The sequence below is a fragment of the Lepidochelys kempii genome, chromosome 20 (genome assembly GCF_965140265.1).
Source record: "Lepidochelys kempii isolate rLepKem1 chromosome 20, rLepKem1.hap2, whole genome shotgun sequence".
NCBI lineage: Eukaryota > Metazoa > Chordata > Testudines > Cheloniidae > Lepidochelys > Lepidochelys kempii.
Genome location: NC_133275.1, coordinates 22,971,714 through 22,989,964, shown reverse-complemented (window position 1 = coordinate 22,989,964; position 18,251 = coordinate 22,971,714). Strand labels below are relative to the sequence as shown.

General features: G+C 63.4%; 2 protein-coding genes across 3 annotated transcripts in view; one reads left to right on the top strand and one right to left on the bottom strand.

Moving 5' to 3' along the window:
* The window catches only part of MAST1 (microtubule associated serine/threonine kinase 1), a 43,490-nt gene extending 36,955 nt beyond the window's left edge, over positions 1-6,535 (top strand). For both annotated transcript variants that reach the window (XM_073318462.1, XM_073318461.1), the window contains 4 exons: positions 622-744; positions 1,358-1,494; positions 2,230-2,417; positions 3,729-6,535. In XM_073318462.1, coding sequence (XP_073174563.1) covers positions 622-744; positions 1,358-1,494; positions 2,230-2,417; positions 3,729-4,882 — 1,602 coding nt within the window. In that variant the 3' untranslated portion in view covers positions 4,883-6,535. The remainder of the gene's footprint in view (positions 1-621; positions 745-1,357; positions 1,495-2,229; positions 2,418-3,728) is intronic.
* Positions 6,536-11,111: 4,576 nt separating this feature from the next.
* On the bottom strand, positions 11,112-18,232 carry LOC140900926 (uncharacterized). Its single transcript, XM_073318928.1, is given in 3 exon segments — positions 11,112-11,937; positions 11,939-14,333; positions 17,027-18,232. Coding segments are annotated over 2 exon segments (1,338 nt in total). The 5' UTR covers positions 13,145-14,333; positions 17,027-18,232; the 3' UTR covers positions 11,112-11,805.
* Positions 18,233-18,251: the final 19 nt, after the last annotated feature.

Genomic DNA, 18,251 nt, shown 5'->3' with positions numbered 1-18,251 from the left:
CATGGGTGGGGCAGTGCGGGCCGGGCGAGGGGCCCCGCACCCATGGGGGGCAGTGCGGGCCGGGCGAGGGGCCCCGCACCCATGGGGGGCAGTGCGGGCCGGGCGAGGGGCCCCACACCCATGAGGGGGGGTAGTGTGGGCCGGGCGAGGGGCCCCACACCCATGGGGGGGGTAGTGCGGGCTGGGCGACGGGGCCCCGCACCCATGGGGGGCAGTGCGGGCCAGGCGACGGGCCCCGTGCCCCATGGGGGGCAGTGCGGGCCGGGCGAGGGGCCCCGTGCCCCAAGGGGGACAGTGCATGCTGTGAAAGGGATCTTACACCCCACAGGGGAGCAGGGTATACTGGGAGAGGGGTCTTGTGCCCACTTGGGGGCAGGGCATGCTGGGTAAAGGACTTCACACTTTCCTGAGGGTGCGGTGCATGCTGGGAAAGGCTGGGGGCAGGGCATTCTGGGTACGGTCCTCACACCATCCTTGGGCGGGGAGGTGCATTGTGGGTAAAGGCTCTACAGCGCTGGGTGGAGCGTTGCATTCTGGGTGAGGCCCTGCGCCTTTGGTTGGGGCGTTGCATTGTGGGTAAGGAGCACGGGCCAGCCCTGACACCTGCCCCCTGCCCGGCAGCACGTGGAGGAGGGGGGCCCCGCCCACGAGGCAGGTCTCTGCGCCGGGGACCTCATCACCCACGTCAACGGGGAGCCGGTGCACGGGCTGGTGCACACGGAGGTGGTAGAGCTCATCCTGAAGGTAAGTGTCGGGGACCGGTGCATGCTGGGACAGGGGCCTTGCGCCCCGTCGGGGACCGGTGCATGCTGGGAAAGGAGCCTCACACCCTGTTGGGGAGCGGTGCATGCTGGGACAGGAGCCTTGCGCCCCGTCGGGGACCGGTGCATGCTGGGAAAGGAGCCTCACACCCTGTTGGGGAGCGGTGCATGCTGGGACAGGGGCCTTGCGCCCCGTCGGGGAGCGGTGCATGCTGGGAAAGGAGCCTCACACCCTGTCGGGGAGCGGTGCATGCTGGGACAGGGGCCTTGCGCCCCGTCGGGGAGCGGTGCATGCTGGGACAGGGGCCTTGTGCCCCATTGGGGAGCGGTGCATGCTGGGAAAGAGGCCTCACACACCTTCCTGGAAGCAGTGCATGCTGGGACAGGGGCCTCGCGCCCCGCCGGGGATCAGTGCACGCTGGGACAGGGGCCTGATGCCAAGCCCCTGCCCCACCGTTGCGCATGGAGCCCAACTGTGCCCCCAGGTGCCGCCCACACGGCCCCGGGCCAGAGGCAGGCCTTGGCTAATGGGGATGGGGCGGGAGGTTGTTTCCTGCTCCCCCCCCCCCACTCACGTGGCCCGTCTCTCATGGCAGAGCGGGAACAAAGTGATGGTGACCACGACGCCCTTCGAGAACACGTCCATCCGCGTCGGGCCGGCCCGCAAGAGCAGCTACAAATCCAAGATGGCGCGGAGGAACAAGAGGAGTGTCAGCAAGGAGGGGCAGGAGAGGTGGGGGGGGACAGGAGGGGGTGCTGGGGCAGTGGGGAGGATGGGGGGGGCAGGGCCCGGAACAGGAAGGGGTGCTGGGGCCAGGGCAAGAGGTGGGTGCCAGGGTGGGAGGGACAGAAAGGGGTGCTGGGCTAGGGGGGACAAGAGGGTGTGCTGGGGCAGTGGGGGGGAAGGGTGCTGGGGTGGGGGTCAGGAAGGGGTGCCTGGGCAGGGGGGACAGGAGTGGGTGCTGGGGCCGGGGGGAGAGGTCCTGGGGTTGGGGGCAGGAAGGGGTGCTGGGGTGTCAGGGGGCAGAAAGGGGTACAGGGGTGGGGGGGGATAGGAGGGCATACCGGGGCCGGGGGAAGGAGAGGTGCTGGGGTGGGGGGGCACAGAAGGGGGAGCCGTGGCGGCAGAGGGCAGGAAGGGGTGCCACAGTGGGGGGGACAGGAGGCCGTGCCGAGGCAGGCGAAGGAGGGGTGCCGGGGGAGCACAGGAGGGGGGGGCTGGGGCAGAGGGAAGGGGCGGGTGCCTGGGCAGGGGGGAAGGATGGGTGGTGGGATGGGAGGGACAGGAGGGGATGCCGGGGTGTGGGGGAGGGGTCCTGGGGTTGGGGGCAGGAAAGGGTACTGGGGTGGGGGGGACAGGAGGGGGTGCCGAGGCAGGGGAAGAAGGGTGCGGGGGGGACAGGAGGGGGATCTGGGGGAAGGAGGGGTGCCGGGGGATCCCCCCCCTGCACTGACCCTCTCCCCACAGCAAGAAGCGCAGCTCGCTCTTCCGGAAAATCACCAAACAAGCCAACCTGCTCCACACCAGCCGCAGCCTCTCCTCGCTCAGCCGCTCGCTCTCCTCCAGCGACAGCCTGCCCGGCTCGCCCACCCACAGCCTGAGTGCCCGCTCGCCCACCCAGAGCCTGCGCGCCACCCCCGACTCTGCCTACCTCGGTACTGGGTGTGGGGCACCATGGGGGGGCACTGGGGGACAGGGGACACCCTGGGGTGGGCTGGGGGTGGGGCACCATGGGGCGGCACTATGGGGTGAGCAGGGAGCATGGCTGAGGGGGCACAGCAGGTGGGGGCTGGCGGCACGGCGGGAGGGCACAGCTGCAAGGGATCACCAGGGGGGAGCGGGGGAGACAGGGACATGGCGGGATCTCTGTTACCGCCTCATCCCTGCCCCCCATGCCAAAAGGCATGGTGCAGGTGAGGTGGGGGGCGTCAGAGCCGCCTTCCTGCGTCTGTGAGCCAGGTTCTGCCCCCACTCATGGGGGTGGGGGGAGCAGGTGTGGGGCTGGATTTAGGGGTGGTGGAACATCTGGGGCGTCCTTGGGCTGCACGGGCTTCTCCCTCCACCAGGTGGTGCCCCAACCCCGTTCAAGCCGCTCCACGCCCTGACTCTGTCAAGGGGCATCTCCCCTGCCCGGGCACTGTGCCCCCACGTCAGGCGGTGCCCATGGGCAGGGGGGCAGAAGGGCAAGGGGGATCCAGGCCCAAAGCTCCAGCAACTAGAGATATGGGGTGAGCTGAGTGCTCCAAGAGAACTGGGGGGGCCCATCCCACTCATCTGTCTGTCCATCCATCCATCCAGGGGGCAGCCCCATCCCACTCGTCTGTCTGTCCATCCATCCATCTGGGGGGCAGCCCCATCCCACTCGTCTGTCTGTCCATCCATCCATCGGGGGGGCAGCCCCATCCCACTCGTCTGTCTGTCCATCCATCCATCGGGGGGCCAGCCCTATTCCACTCGTCTGTCCGTCCATCCATCCTTCGGGGGGCAGCCCTATCCCACTCGTCTGTCCATCCATGGGGGGGGGGCAGCCCCATCCCACTCATCTGTCCATCCATCTATCCATCGGGGGGCAGCCCTATCTCACTTGTCTGTCTGCCCATCCATCCATCCATCCATCGGGGGGGCAGCCCCATCCCACTTGTCTGTCTGTCCATCCATCCAACCATCCATCCATTCGGGGGGAGCCCCATCCCACTCATCTGTCAATCCAGCGATGGTGGGGGCAGGGCTCTCCCCACTTCTGCTGATCCAGAGCAGGCTGAAACACAGCCTGTATGCCATGGGGGGGCTCCTTCAGGACTTCCCCCCCAGGAAGTAGGGGGGGATCAGGCTGTGGGAGGGAGGGCTGTGTGACGGGTTCTCCCCCGGGCTGCCCCCCCAGGGCGTTCAAGAGGTCCTGGTCTCCAGGGGTCCGAGCCGCCCCACTCCGGGATCTCACCCCCCATCCCGGTCTCCTCTCTCTGCAGGCGCCTCGTCCCAGAGCAGCTCCCCAGCCTCCAGCACCCCCAACTCCCCGGCCACCTCCTCCCACCACATCCGGCCCAGCACCCTGCACGGCCTGTCGCCCAAGCTGCACCGCCAGTACCGGTCGGCCCGCTGCAAGTCGGCCGGCAACATCCCGCTCTCGCCCCTGGCCCACACCCCCTCGCCCACCCAGGCCTCGCCCCCCCCGCTGCCCGGCCACACGGTGGGCAGCTCCCACACCACCCAGAGCTTCCCCGCCAAGCTGCACTCCTCCCCGCCCGTGGGCCGGCCCCGGCCCAAGAGCGCCGAGCCGCCCCGCTCACCCCTGCTCAAGCGGGTGCAGTCGGCCGAGAAGCTGGGCTCGCCCCTGGGCTCGGAGAAGAAGGGGGCCGTGCGCAAACACAGCCTGGAGGTGACGCATGCTGACTACCGCAAGGACTTCCACCCCGAGGCCGGCCTGCAGAGCCTGGCCGAGTCGGACGGCGAGAGCCCGGGGGCCGGCGACGGGGCCGGCAGGCAGGTAGCCGCCCGGCGGCTGGGCCGGCAGGAGTTGGCCCTCAGCTTCGGAGCCGGGGAGGCGGCAGGCACGGCCGGCGGGGGCCAGACGTGCCCCAAGGAAGGCCTGGCCTGCGCCGAGGTGGCCGGCAGTCCCCGCGACCCGGCGGGGGGCGTCAGGAGACACCAGGGGGTTCAGACCGAAGAAGCCTTTGCCGCTCCCGCCCGGCCCCCGGCCAAAGCGTTGAGCCCGGTGCAGGAGCATGAGCTGGGCAGGAGGGGCGAGGCAGAGGGGGTGCCGCGCGGGCCTCTGCCTCTGGTGGTGGAGCCCCAGGGGGGCGCCGCCGGGCAGGGGCTGTGGGAGAGGAAGGCCGAGGGGCCCCAGGGCCGGCAGCCCCCCAAGTGCCCCCAGAACCAGGCTGGCTCCCCCAAGGAGAAGTTGATCCTGGAGGTGGTGGAGGAGCACACCACCCTGGGGCCCCGAGCCAAGCCCCCCTCCCCCAAAGTCCCCTGCCCTGAGGCTTCCAAGAATGGGCTGGCCCCCCCCCGGAAGGGCCTGATTGAGGCAAAGACGCTGGGAGTGATGCTGCCGGCGGGAGCGGCCCCTGCCCCGCAAGTCCCACCCCCTGCCGCTGTGGAGAAAAATGGGGCGGGACACTGAGAAGAATGGGTGTGGGGGGGGCAGGATGCCCCCCCCCCCGGAGTGTACACGCTCTGCAGGAAAACAGGGGGACACCCCTGAATTTTGGGAGACATGGTCGGGGGCCCCTCGGCCGTGCCCCCAAAAGGACTCTCGTCTGTTTTTGTGCGGGGCGGTGGGTGGGTATGGGGGTTACACAAAGCCCCCCCCCCCCGTAATAGCTGCTTCCATCGGTGGGGTGAGGGGCACCGAGCCAGGAGGAACCCCCCCCAGTTCATGGGGGAGTGAAGGCAGTGCCCCATTGTAATCCCCCCAGTGAATGGCATGTCCTGTGTAAAGTATCTATACATATATATATATATAATATATACGCGCAAGAATACCACGTACACTGAAGGGTTAATACTGTGATTTCCCCCTCCCCCCCCCCCACCAGGTTCCTTGCCATGGCCCCAGTCAGGAAAGGGTTAACTGGACCCCAGATTCCCTGGGGGTGGGGAGCTTGCTCTGGAGCCTGCCAGGGATTTGGGGGGGGGCAGTTCCTGGCCTGTCACCCCCCCCCCCCGGCCACACCTGGTTTATACTTCACCATGGCAACCAGCTGGCCTGAGCCAATCTGGGGCCTGGCTTGCTGAGGTCACTGAGCAGCCCTTGTAGCATCATCAGGTGTCCGGTGATGTCATCAACAGGCAGCCAATGGTGCTGCAAGGGCATGGTCCAGCCTGGGGAGCTCAACACCCCCCCACCCCCACCCCCGGCCTCCCCGTGCTGGCATGATGATGTTGTCAAGCCGTGGCTGCTTGTGTGATGTCATCAAGGTGCTTGTGTGATGTCATCAAGGTGCCTAGTGCCCTGGTGATGTCATCAAGCTCCACCCTTGGGCACCGCGCCTCCCTACTGGGTGTTGGTGATCTTGGACATCATCATGGCAGTGCCCCCCCCGTCATGTGCCCTGGTGGGGGCGTCCCCCATGGGCACGGTTCTCGCTATGCAAATGCCCGGTGCTGCCCTGAGAGCAAATCGAGCTGTTGGGGGCCTCACACAGCCCATGGGGGAGGGGGCGGGGGGGGCATCGCTGTCTCACCCCCCACCCCAAATATTTCCCCACCAACCAAGCCTTAATGGACCCTGCATGCCGTGGGCACCCTGCTCAAACACATTCACACGCCTGCCCCATGGCCTGTGCACACACCCCCCCTGCCGCAGAGGGACCAGCAGGGGGCGCCTTTCCCAGTGGGAGACAGCCCCCCCTCCCACTCAGGCCATGGGGGGGTTCCTCACGGAACGGGGTCTCCAAGCCCCGCTCCAGCCTGGGGGTCAGATAGGAGAATGAGAGTTGGGGGGGTCCCCAGCAACGGTGCCTCCGCAGGCTGGGCCAGGTGATAACCAAGGAGGGGGATGGTGGGGGGGGGGGAAATTATCCCTTATAACCCCCCCCAAAGAAAGGTGCTATAACCCCTAATCACGCTGGCTATGGGGGGGTGAATTCCCGCCCCCTCCTACTCCAGAGCCCCCCATGTATATGAGAGGGCCCCACAGGTGGGGGCATTGGCTGCCCAGGAGATGTTGGCGGGGGGGGGGCAGGGGAACAGGGACACACTGTGTCCAGCCCTCAAGTGGGTCCTAAAGCAACCGTGTGCTCATGTAATAATAAAGACTGTACAGCACATATCACTCCCCTGGTGTGGTGTCTCATTGTGGGGGGGGGGTTGTCTACATAGTCAGCCCTCCCCTGCTGCATTATCTGGGGTCGATTGTTCCCCCCGCACCTGTAGCAGCATCCTGTTCCCCCCCACAACCCTCCTCCCTGCATGATCGGGGGGGGCATCCCAAACATGCCCCCCACCACCATCTGCTGCACTGACTGGACGGGGCTCAGCCTGCTTGCCCTGTGCCCCCCCATAACACAGAATGGGGGCACTAACTGGAAGATTGAATTGGGGTGGGGGTCAGCACCTACAGCCACACCCCACTTGAGATGACACCACCCCCCAACTGCACCCCCCACGTGCGGGCCTCCAGTTTTTCAGGTGCTTCACCCCCCAGGGCATTCGGCTCCTCCCTGCACTTGGAAAGTGGGAGGGTGTCGTGGTTTGGTGATCGGGCGGGGGAACCCATCAGCCTGGCTGGGTGAAATCGAGGGACACCCCCACCCATAAACAGCATTAATCACTATTGCAGGTGCAAGTTCTGAGCCCCCCCTCGCCTCCCAGATCAGACCCTCTCCCCCAGCCGCCACGTGCCACCTGGATCGCATGCCCCATTGACTCCTGGTTCTGCTCCGGCCCCACGCCAGGCCTCCTGCGCAGCCCTGGCCCCGATCCAGCTGCCCACGGGGCCGGGCGTTGCCAGTTCTGTACGGGCTGGTGTGACCAGCTGCATTCACGTGAGGCTGGGCTCACACGGGCCAGGCCGGAGGAAACAGGCCAAAGGTGTCATGGCGGCGTCACCCCCACCCACCCATGGGGCAGCGGCCGTGGGGTTCTGATCCGCCACCCAGCCCAGCATGGGGGTTCTGGTTCAGCCCATTTGAGGCCTGAGGGTCTGGATCCAGCTGTAGGCCCCCCCAACACCATCTGTCATCCCAACATCCCAAATCCCCCCCAACTGAAACCCCCCCCATACACACTCCCTTGCTGCCCCAAACTCCCCTTCCTGAGAACCACCACCCCCCAGCTGAGATGGCCCAAAGAGGATCCCCAGCCTCCTTGGCACCAGTGGGAACCCCCCCCCCCGCCAACAGCTCCGCTGTGGGGCTGCCCCAGACCTTGTGCCCCTTTCCAGGTCAGGGTGGGCGCTGCTCCGGGGTGGCTGGCGAGCTCTGTGTCACCTATCCCTTGGCGAGGGCCTTCTGGCACAAACCCTGCAGCCTCCTCCACTGGCTCCGCCCGCCCCAGGATGAACCTGCCATGGGGCAGAGGGGCCAGAACTGGGCATTTGTGTGGCCCATGAACCAGTGTCTCCCTCCAATGCCTGGGGGGGCAGTGGGGCAGGCATCCAGGCCATTGTCTCCCTGAGTCCTGGGGGCTCCCCCAATCTATCCCCCACCCCCACTCTGACCACTAACCCCCACTCCCCTCCCAGAGCCTGGACTAGCTACCAGGAGTCCTGACTCCCAGCCTATCCCCCCCACCACACACATACGCTCTAACCACTAGACACTCCTGTCCTCTCCCAGCTCATAGAATATCTGTGGGGTGGTCGGTTGGGGGCACATTCCCCTCTTCAGCCTCAGCCCAGAGGTGGCATCTCTGTTCCCACCCTAGTGCTGAGGACTCCCCCCACCCCCAGGGCTGTCCCCCTCCTTCTCTGAGCCCAGGACCTGAGGGGCCAAGGTTAAACAGAGCGGGGCCAGGACTCCTGGGTTCTATCCCCAGGTCTGGGAAGGCAGTGGAGACTAGCCGTTAGAGGAGAGAGACAGTGGTGGGGTGGGGTGGGAGGCAGGACTCCTGGGTTCCAGCCCAGCTTGTGGAGGGGAGTGGGGTCCCATGAGCCCAGTGCCCCCTCCCCCGCATGCATCCCCCCTGCCCCATCAATGGCTAGGAGCTCAGAACCAACAGCCCCAGCAGCTGGGGAGGCCACGAGGGGACCCTCCCAGGGTGCATTGGGGCACCAGAGCGGGATTATGGTAGCGCCCCCCCATCCACCCTGCAGCATCACAGGGGGGCCCCTGCCCGCTATAGCATCCCATGGGCCCCCAGCTCCCCACAGTGGCATAGGGGATCCCTGCTCTGCACCCCACAATCACAATCCCACTATTGCATCCTATGGGACCCCGGTGCCCCATCTCCCACCGCAGCATTACGGGTCCCTCCCCCCAGCGGTCCCAGCCCTGTAGCATTGCTTGGGCTCCCCCCACCCATTCCCAGCCTCCCCAGCCCCCTGCCCCGGGCTGTCACAGGCTCTCCCCATCACTGATCCCCACCCCACCCGTCTCTCCACCCCGCACCGATGAGCCCCCCACCATGAAACCTCCCTCCCAGTGGCTAGGATGCGAAGGGACTGCCATGGCAACAGGACGGGCACTGGTGGTGCCAAGCTGGAGCCCAGCCGCCGGGGCTTGGGGGAGCTCATGACCTACTTTCTCTGGTGCTTTCTTCCGGCCCACGTTAATCGGGGATTATCCTGCCCTGACTGTGGGGGGGACGGGACTCGGCTTTTCCAGGGCAGGAGCAATGTGGGGACACAGGCAGCTCTGAGCCTGTCTGTGTTCTTGGGGTTGGGCGGGGGGTGTCTAGGAGCAGGACTCCTGGGTTCTATCCCCAGCTCTGGGAAGGGAGCACTTATCTCCTGGATCCCTTGGGCTGTCCCCCTGCCCCTCACCCAAGTTCTTATGTGTGTGGGGCTGGGCCACAGCCTCTGCCCCAGGCCTAGCCAGGAAGCTGGATTAGGCCCTGGCCTGGCCCTCTCCCTTAGACCCAGTCCAGTGGGATTGGGGTTCCCCCCCCCCAGCTTCCTAGCTGACCTCCCGGAGTGAGCAGGATTTGGGGTGCAATGTCCCTGTAAGGGGGGGGTCCCCAGGGCTGTATCCACCCCCAGCACACCCACCTCCTCCAAGAGCTGGAGAGGGGGTATGGGTGCTGTGTGTCATGTGTGGGAGGTTGGTTGTGTTACATTGTGCGCACTGCATGCATGTGTGTGTGTGCATCTGCGTGTTTTTTCACATGAATGTGTTTCATGGGTATTGTTTTTGTCTGTGCTGTGTGTTTGGTTGAATTTGTGTGTGTGTCTACATGTATTATTTTCATGAGCATGTGTGTTTTTTGCAGTGATTTATTTTGTCTGTGGTGTGTGTGTCTGTATTTTACATAAAGTGTGTCGTTTTGTGTGTGTGTGTGTGTGTGTGTTGTGTATTTGTGAGCATGGTGTTTGGTGCTTTTGTGTGTTGTTTTGTGCGTGTGTGCACGGTGTTTTGTCTCTGTGCTGTTTTGCGTAGGGGATCGTTGGATCTGTGAGTTTTGTTATCTGTATTTTGTGTTTCTGTGGGAGATGTTGTGTATGTTGTGTGGAACGTACCCCGCCATCTATCCCCAGGCCCTCACCACCCCTCCTTCCCCTGGAGAACTGGGATGCTCCCTTGACCCACACAGGCACTCACCCCCCACCCCAACCCCTGTGGCTTGCACCGGACGCTCCCTCCCCCGCGCTGTCAATTATGGCTGCTGATGTGGGTGCCCTCTGGGTGCTGGTGCTGCCCTACTTTAGCTGCCTGACCTACTAATGCTGAGATGCCAGCCAGGCCCCGTGCTGGCCCAAATAGTAACCACAGTACCAGGGGAGCAGCGGCAGGGAGAGATGCCCCCGTACCTGCCCCCCCACGCACCACACATTGCCCCTGCCAGCACCCCTCCTCCCCCGCCTGCTGAGGCTGCCATGGGGAGACTCCTGGCTCTGGGAGGGGAGCGGGGTCTAGTGGTTAGAGCAGAAGGGGAGCTGGGAGCCAGGACTCCTGGGTTCTACTTCCTGAGCCAAGGATAGAACCCAGGAGTCCTGGCTCTTTGGGCTGCACTCAGACTATTAGGCAGCACTGCTGTGCTTCCTCCCATGTCTCCTGGTTACACCCTTCTCGCTGCGGTGGGTGTCTGAGTCCCAGGGCACAGCTCCATGCTGTCCCCTGGGTACGGGGGGGGGTATTGGGGTATACCCCAAGGTACAGTTGCTCTAACACCCCCCCATCACCAGGGGTTCAGGCCGCAGAGCCCCTCGATTCTTAACATGGGGCCCCCTTATCTGAAGCCTCAAAAGGGGATGGGGAGCAAAAACCAGACCCAGACCCCCTCTTCTGAAAATACGGGGAGGCATGGTGTCCGAGACGCACCTCGTATGGACCAGCCACCACCTGCAAGCACAGCGCCCCCTCCTGGCTCCACCCCAACCCCTCCAGCAGCCAAGGGGGTGCAGCTTGTACCATTCCTCCCCTATGTAACCATCCATCCATGCCCCCACATACCCATCCATCCATCCATCCCCATACACTTTCCTCTCTGTCGATCCCCATGCACCCCTGCAATCTATCTATCTATCCAATGCCGTACACACCTACCTATCCATCCATCCACATACACCCCTCTATCTATCCATCCCGTACAGCCTATCGCCACACTCCCCTCTATCTATCCATCCATCCCCACGCACCCCCTCTGTCTATCTATTTTCCTCCCTCCGTACACATCCATCCATCCATTCAACCTTCTTCCCTTCTCTCATTCCACACCCTCCCCCCACAGTGGCTCCACAACACTTCGGAAAATCTTTTTGGGACATTTATTTGGATTTTTTTTTTTAAAAAGATACAGTTTTATTTTCATCAAATGTTCCCCGACTCAGAAAATCCCCCACCCCCAGTGAATCCCACTGGCATCAAGAGAGCTGGCTGGCGGCGTTGCTGGTGAGACAGTCCCAGGACGAGGGAGGCTGCTGGTCCCAGGCCCTGGCTGCACCCCGCTGTCACCATCCTGGGGGCTCCAAAGCCAAGGGGGTGGGGGGATGAGGAGATCCTGCTTGGTCCTCCCCCTTCAAGGCCAGCCCCACCCAGCACATGGGGCTCAGACCTCAGCTTGGTGGGAACCGTCTGACAGCTCCCAAATCTGTGAGCTCAGCCAAGTGGAACCTGCTGCTCTCCAGATCCCCAGACCTAGCAGGACGGGGATTTTGCTTCTCACCGGATCCCAGCCGGGCAGATCCCCGGGCCCAGCAGAACAGGGATCTCTCTGCTCACTGGATCCCAGCCGGGCAGATCCCCGGGCCCAGCAGAACAGGGATCTCTCTGCTCACTGGATCCCAGCCGGGCAGATCCCTGGGCCCAGCAGAACAGGGATCTCTCTGCTCACCGGATCCCAGCCGGGCAGATCTCCAGGCCCAGCAGGACAGTCAGTGTTGGCTTTGTCCACGTCACCTGCCCAGGCAGTCGCTGTTCAAGGGCTGTGCCCCGCTAGAGGGCACCGTCATATGGGCCTGGCACCCTCATTGTGGCAACTGCCCCTCCACCCGCCGGCAAAGTCCCCGGGCTCCAGCCTGTTTGAGGGGGGCAGGGGGCTGCAGTAGAGCAGTCTGTCCAGGGCGCCGGCGGCGGGGGGGGTGCCCGTTGAGGAGCAGTGCCTGCCGCACCAGGGCCGCCATCTCCTCGTGCCTCTCGCTCTCCCAGTCGGCTGGCGCCTCCTGCTGGCAGCCGGTGGCGCCAGGCTCAGGGCCCAGGTCCTGGCCACCGCTGCTGTGGGCCCGGCACTTGAGGCGCAGCTTGTGGGGCAGAGCAGCCAGCTTGACGTCCGGGGCGGGCGGGTAGGGGGCGGGCGGGCACCCCCAGCCGGGCTCCTCCCCACTCTCCTCGCTGGAGTAACCTGCGAAGGGGGAACTCAGCTCGACCACCATCTCCGTGGGCTCCGGCCTGGCCTCCCGCGCCGCCTCCTCCCCAAGGAAGCCGGCAGGGGCGCCATAGCCCTCAGCCCGTGGGCAGCCATACGGCTCGGGGGGGCCCTGCAGCTCCCCCTGCTGGCAATAGGCCTCACAGTCGCCATGGCGACCCCCGGGTATCTGCTGGGCATAGCTCCCCAGGGCCTTCTCCTCTTCTTCCTCCTCTGCCCCGTCCCCCTGCTCCGGCACCCCCCAGGCTCGGGGCGGCTCCACCGCGGTGAAGCCGTTGGCGCTGAAGAGGATGACGCCCCGGGAGGCCGGGGCCTGGGGGTCGGGGGGGCGCAGCGCCCCGTCATCCCCCCGGGCCCGGCTCACGGCCTGTGCCTCCCCCGGCGTCCGCGGCAGCGGGCTGTCCCGGGAGGAGCCGTCGGACATGTCGGAGAGGGAGCCCCGCGGCGAGTATTTGGCTCCGGCGGCGTCCCGGCCGGGCTGCTCCGTCTCGGACGAGTCCTCCGAGTGCTGGGCCCGGGAGGAGGCGCTGGAGTAGCCACTGCTGCCCCCGCAGCGCTCCCGGCTGGCGGCGCTGAGCTGCTGGCTCTTCTCCACGAAGGCGGCGGTGCTGAGAAGCCCAAAGCGCAGCTTGAGCTGGAGCAGCTCCGTCTTGAGGCGCAGGTTCTCCTCGTTGAGCGCCAGCACCCGGCTCTCCAGCACCAGGTCGTTGAAGCGCCGCTTCTCCCGCGAGCGCTTGGCCGCCTCGTTGTTCTTCCGGCGCTTCTCCCAGTAGCTGGCGTCCTTCTTCTCGTCCGAGATGAACTCCCGCTTGCGCCGGCAGCTGGCGCTGGCTTTGCCCTTCAGCGCCCGAGCCCGGGGCGTCGCGCCCTCCGGGGGGACGCCCCCTGCCACACACTGGGCAGGCGAGCGGAGACCCTCCATCGCAGGGCCAGAAATAGAACCCAGGGCACCCCTGCTCTGACCCTCGACACTCCTTTGGCGCCCTCAAAGAGCCCAGGACGGTCGCCGGCGAAGGGTCGGGACGCTGAGGTTAGAGATGGCTCAAGAACTCACCCGTGGGTCTCCGCCAGCGGGATATAGGTCCACAGACATCTGTCACCAGGACACTGCGCCCTGGATCTCTGCCACGGGGTTAACACACCCCAGATCTCTGCCACAGGGATATGGGTCCACAGACATCTGCCACTGGGACACTGCGCCCTAGATCTCTGCCACGGGGATATGGGTCCACAGACGTCTGCCACCGGGACACTGTGCCCTGGATCTCTGCCACGGGGATAACACGCCTCAGATCTCTGCCACGGGGATATGGGTCCACAGACGTCTGCCACTGGGACACTGCACCCTGGATCTCTGCCACGGGGATAACACGCCTCAGTTCTCTGCCACGGGGATATAGGTCCACAGACGTCTGCCACTGGGACACTGCACTCTCTGCCACGGGGTTAACACACCCCAGATCTCTGCCACGGGGATATAGGTCCACAGATGTCTGCCACAGGGACACTGCACCCTGGATCTCTTTGCCACTGGGATATGGGTCCACAGACGTCTGCCACCAGGACACTGCGCCCTGGATCTCTGTCACCGGGACACTGTGCCCTGGATCTCTGCCACGGGGATAACGTGTCCCAGATCTCTGCCACGGGGATATAGGTCCACAGACGTCTGCCACCAGGACACTGCACCCTGAATCTCTGCCACAGGGAAAACGCGCTCCAGATCTCTGCCACTGGAACAGACGATTCTCACTAGCTCCTCAGCCCAAGCAGTTAACAAGCCCGGTGGCCAGGCAAGCTGCTGCCGTGAATGGCCCTCCAGCTGCGACCGACAAGCCACGATGGGCACCTTCGGGTGCCAGCAGGTACATTGGGGACCTGTGGACCATCTTCTGGGTGCCTGGAGGAGCCGCTGTTGGGGGCGGTTCAGGCTCGGCTGGGTCCCTTCAGTGCCTGCTGGCCGCGCTGGGAAGGGGCTGGCCCCCGGCCCCCGCGTCCTGCTCCGGGAGGCTGGCTGCGGAGACGCGGCTGGGCTGCGGGTGTTGTGGGATGTGAGGCGGGCAGGGGGCGGGAGCTGTGTCAGGTCCGGGAGGAGGAGGAGGAGGGAACACCTAGGAGGAAGGACACGGAGGGCGGTTGGAGCATGGCCCAGCACGTCACACCCCTCTCCGCCGCTTACATAAGCCACAGGCGAGCAGGTCTGGGCAGGGCGGGAGAGGCCTCTGGGCCCAGCGGGCAGCGTGCCCCACATTCCGCCCCGCTACGGCGACGCGTGTGCCATGGCCTGCCGGGTGCCAGGGCTGCCCCAGCTACACACCGCGCACCAGGCATACACACACACACCACACAGCTACAGAAATACACACACCGTACACACACACACACACACACACACAGAGACACACCACACACCAGGCATTCACACACACCACACAGCTACAGACACACACACACCGTACACACACACACAGATACACACCGCGCACCAGACATTCACACACACCACACAGCTACAGAAACACACACACCGTACACACACACAGACACACACACACACAGATACACACCGCGCACCAGGCATACACACACACCACACAGCTACAGACACACACACACCGTACACACACACAGACACACACACAGACACACAGATACACACCGCGCACCAGGCATACACACACACCACACAGCTACAGACACACACACACCATACACACACACAGACACACACACACACACACAGATACACACTGCGCATCAGGCATACACACACACCACACAGCTACAGACACACACACACCATACACACACACAGACACACACACACACACAGATACACACTGCGCATCAGGCATACACACACACCACACAGCTACAGACACACACACACCGTACACACACACAGACACACACACACACACACAGAGACACACCACACACCAGGCATTCACACACACCACACAGCTACAGACACACACACACCGTACACACACACACAGATACACACCGCGCACCAGACATTCACACACACCACACAGCTACAGAAACACACACACCGTACACACACACAGACACACACACACACAGATACACACCGCGCACCAGGCATACACACACACCACACAGCTACAGACACACACACACCGTGTACACACACAGACACACACACACACACACAGATACACACCGCGCACCAGGCATACACACACACCACACAGCTACAGACACACACACACCATACACACACACAGACACACACACACACACACAGATACACACTGCGCATCAGGCATACACACACACCACACAGCTACAGACACACACACACCATACACACACACAGACACACACACACACACACAGATACACACTGCGCATCAGGCATACACACACACCACACAGCTACAGACACACACACACCGTACACACACACAGACACACACACACAGAGACACACCAGGCATACACACACACCACACAGCTACAGGCACACACACACACAGAGACACACAGACACACACACACCGCGCACCACACAGCTACAGACACCACACACACACAGACACACACACACAGAGACACACCGCGCACCAGGCATACACACACCACACAGCTACAGACACACACACACCGTACACACACACACCACACACACAGAGACACACCACACACCAGGCATACACACACACACACACAGAGACACACCACACACCAGGCATACACACACACACACACCACACACACCACACACCAGGCATACACACACACCAACAGCTACAGACACCACACACACACACACACACAGAGACACACCACACACCAGGCATACACACACACCACACAACTACACACTGTGCAGACACTGCACACCACACAGCTGCACACCGCACACACACACACTATACATGGTGCACACCCAGTGCACATTGCACACACACACTAGACACTGCACACCGCACCAGTACAAACTGCACACCACACAGCTACACCCATCGCACTGCACGCACACACACTACATATGCACACACCCTGCGCCCAGCTACACACCATGCCCACACGACAGTGCCCGCAGCTACACACTGCGCACCACACGTGCACCTACCGGCACGCACACACTGCCCACTGGGTGAACACACCGCATGCACGCCACACACTGCCCACAGACGCACACTGTATAATGCCTGCCACACAACTATCCAACACGCACGCCACACCACACACCGCAAACACATCACACACAGCGCACTGTACATGCTGCACCCCGCACACGCTGCACACACACAGCGCACACCGATCACACACTGCACCCCACACAATTACACACTGCACCCCACACAGACACTGCACAACACACAACACGCACTGAACACGGTGTACATCACACATCTGACACTACACTGCACAGCCACACGCACGCACACCCCACACAATTACACACTGCACCCCACATAGACCTGACACAAACACTGCCCAACACCCACACTGTACCATACACATGGCACACATTACACAACTACACACAGCACCCCCCCCCCACTGCACACTTACCATTACACACCCCACAGAGACACCACACACACACACGGCCCAACACACATTGCACACCGTGTACGCATCACACACGGCACAAGGATCCAATTACACCTTGCCCCCCACACAGACATCACACACCGCCCAACACACACCATACAGCTAACACCACACTACACACCACACCCCCTACCCACCAGGCACCCGCCACACACAGTACCCCATGCACACAACATCACACAGTGCCACACACACACACACACTACACCCCCACCTTGCAGCACCCCTGCTTTGACTGCCAGGGCGGCTGTAATGTGGCACGTCCGAGCAGTGGCAGGGCAGCCGGCCCGGGCGCGTCCACCCTGGGCAGAGGGGAGCCCTGAAAGCCAGACGAAAAGAGCGAGGCGGCTTCCCACTCTCCTTCCTCCCCTGGCCTGGCTCTTTCCCGGAAGGAGGCCAGTGGGGCTGGAGCGGGGAGGTGGGTTGCACAAGGCAGGACGCCCAGTGGGTCACAAGAGCCCGTTGTGCAACTGACCCAGTCCCGGGGAGGAATATTTCCAACCCCCTGGGCCGAGCCGGGGTGTGTGTGTGGAGCAGCACGCTCGGCCTGTCCGCCCCCGCCCGCGCGAGCCAGGCCGGCAGATGTGAGCACTACGAATATAGGTCAGTAAACATTGAATATTTATCAGCCCCGGCAGTCAAAACAGGTCCGCTGCTGGCATATTGCACAACGCCGCTGCTTAGGCCCGGGCACGTCGCCAGCAACCTACTAGCCTAGAAAGCAGTTCTGTGCGAAAGTCAGAGGAACAATGGGGCTATGGGGCGGGGAGGAAGTGGGGGGATTGGAAGCAGCAAAGGGGCCTGGGTGGCTTAGCTCCATGCTGCTGGGTCCGATGCCGCCCGGAGAGATGATCTAAGCAGGAGCTGAGCCAGGAGGGGAGAAAAACGGGAGGTGGAAGCTGTGGACGGCAGATTCAGGAGATGCAGCCTCCATCCTCAGGTGTGCTGAGAGATCTGGGGCAAGGCCCAAGATCACCAAAGGGGTTTAGGTACCTTTGGGACCAATGGGAGTTAGGTATCTCATGCCCTTGGAAGACCGGGGCCAGATTTTTAAGAACTTATTTAGGGCCCAGTTTGCAAAAGCGTCTGCCCCTCACCAAGCCACCAGGTTCCACCATCCAGCCTGCTGCCCCTTAAATCGCTCTGGGCCTCAGTTTCCCCATCTGTAAACGGGGGGATAATCCTCCCTCCTTTACTTGTCATTTATTTGGTGTATTACGGTAGCACCTAGGTGCCCCAGTCATGGAGCAGGGCCCCACTGCGCTAGGTGCTGCACAAAGAGCATCAGAGAGAGTCCCTGCCACACGGAGTTTACAATATACGTTGTAGACACAGGAGAGCAGAGGAAACTGAGTCAGAGAGAGCGGCAGGGACACCAGGTGACACAGCGGGTCAGTAACAAAGCTGGGAAGAGAACCCAGGTGTCCGGTGCCCAAGCC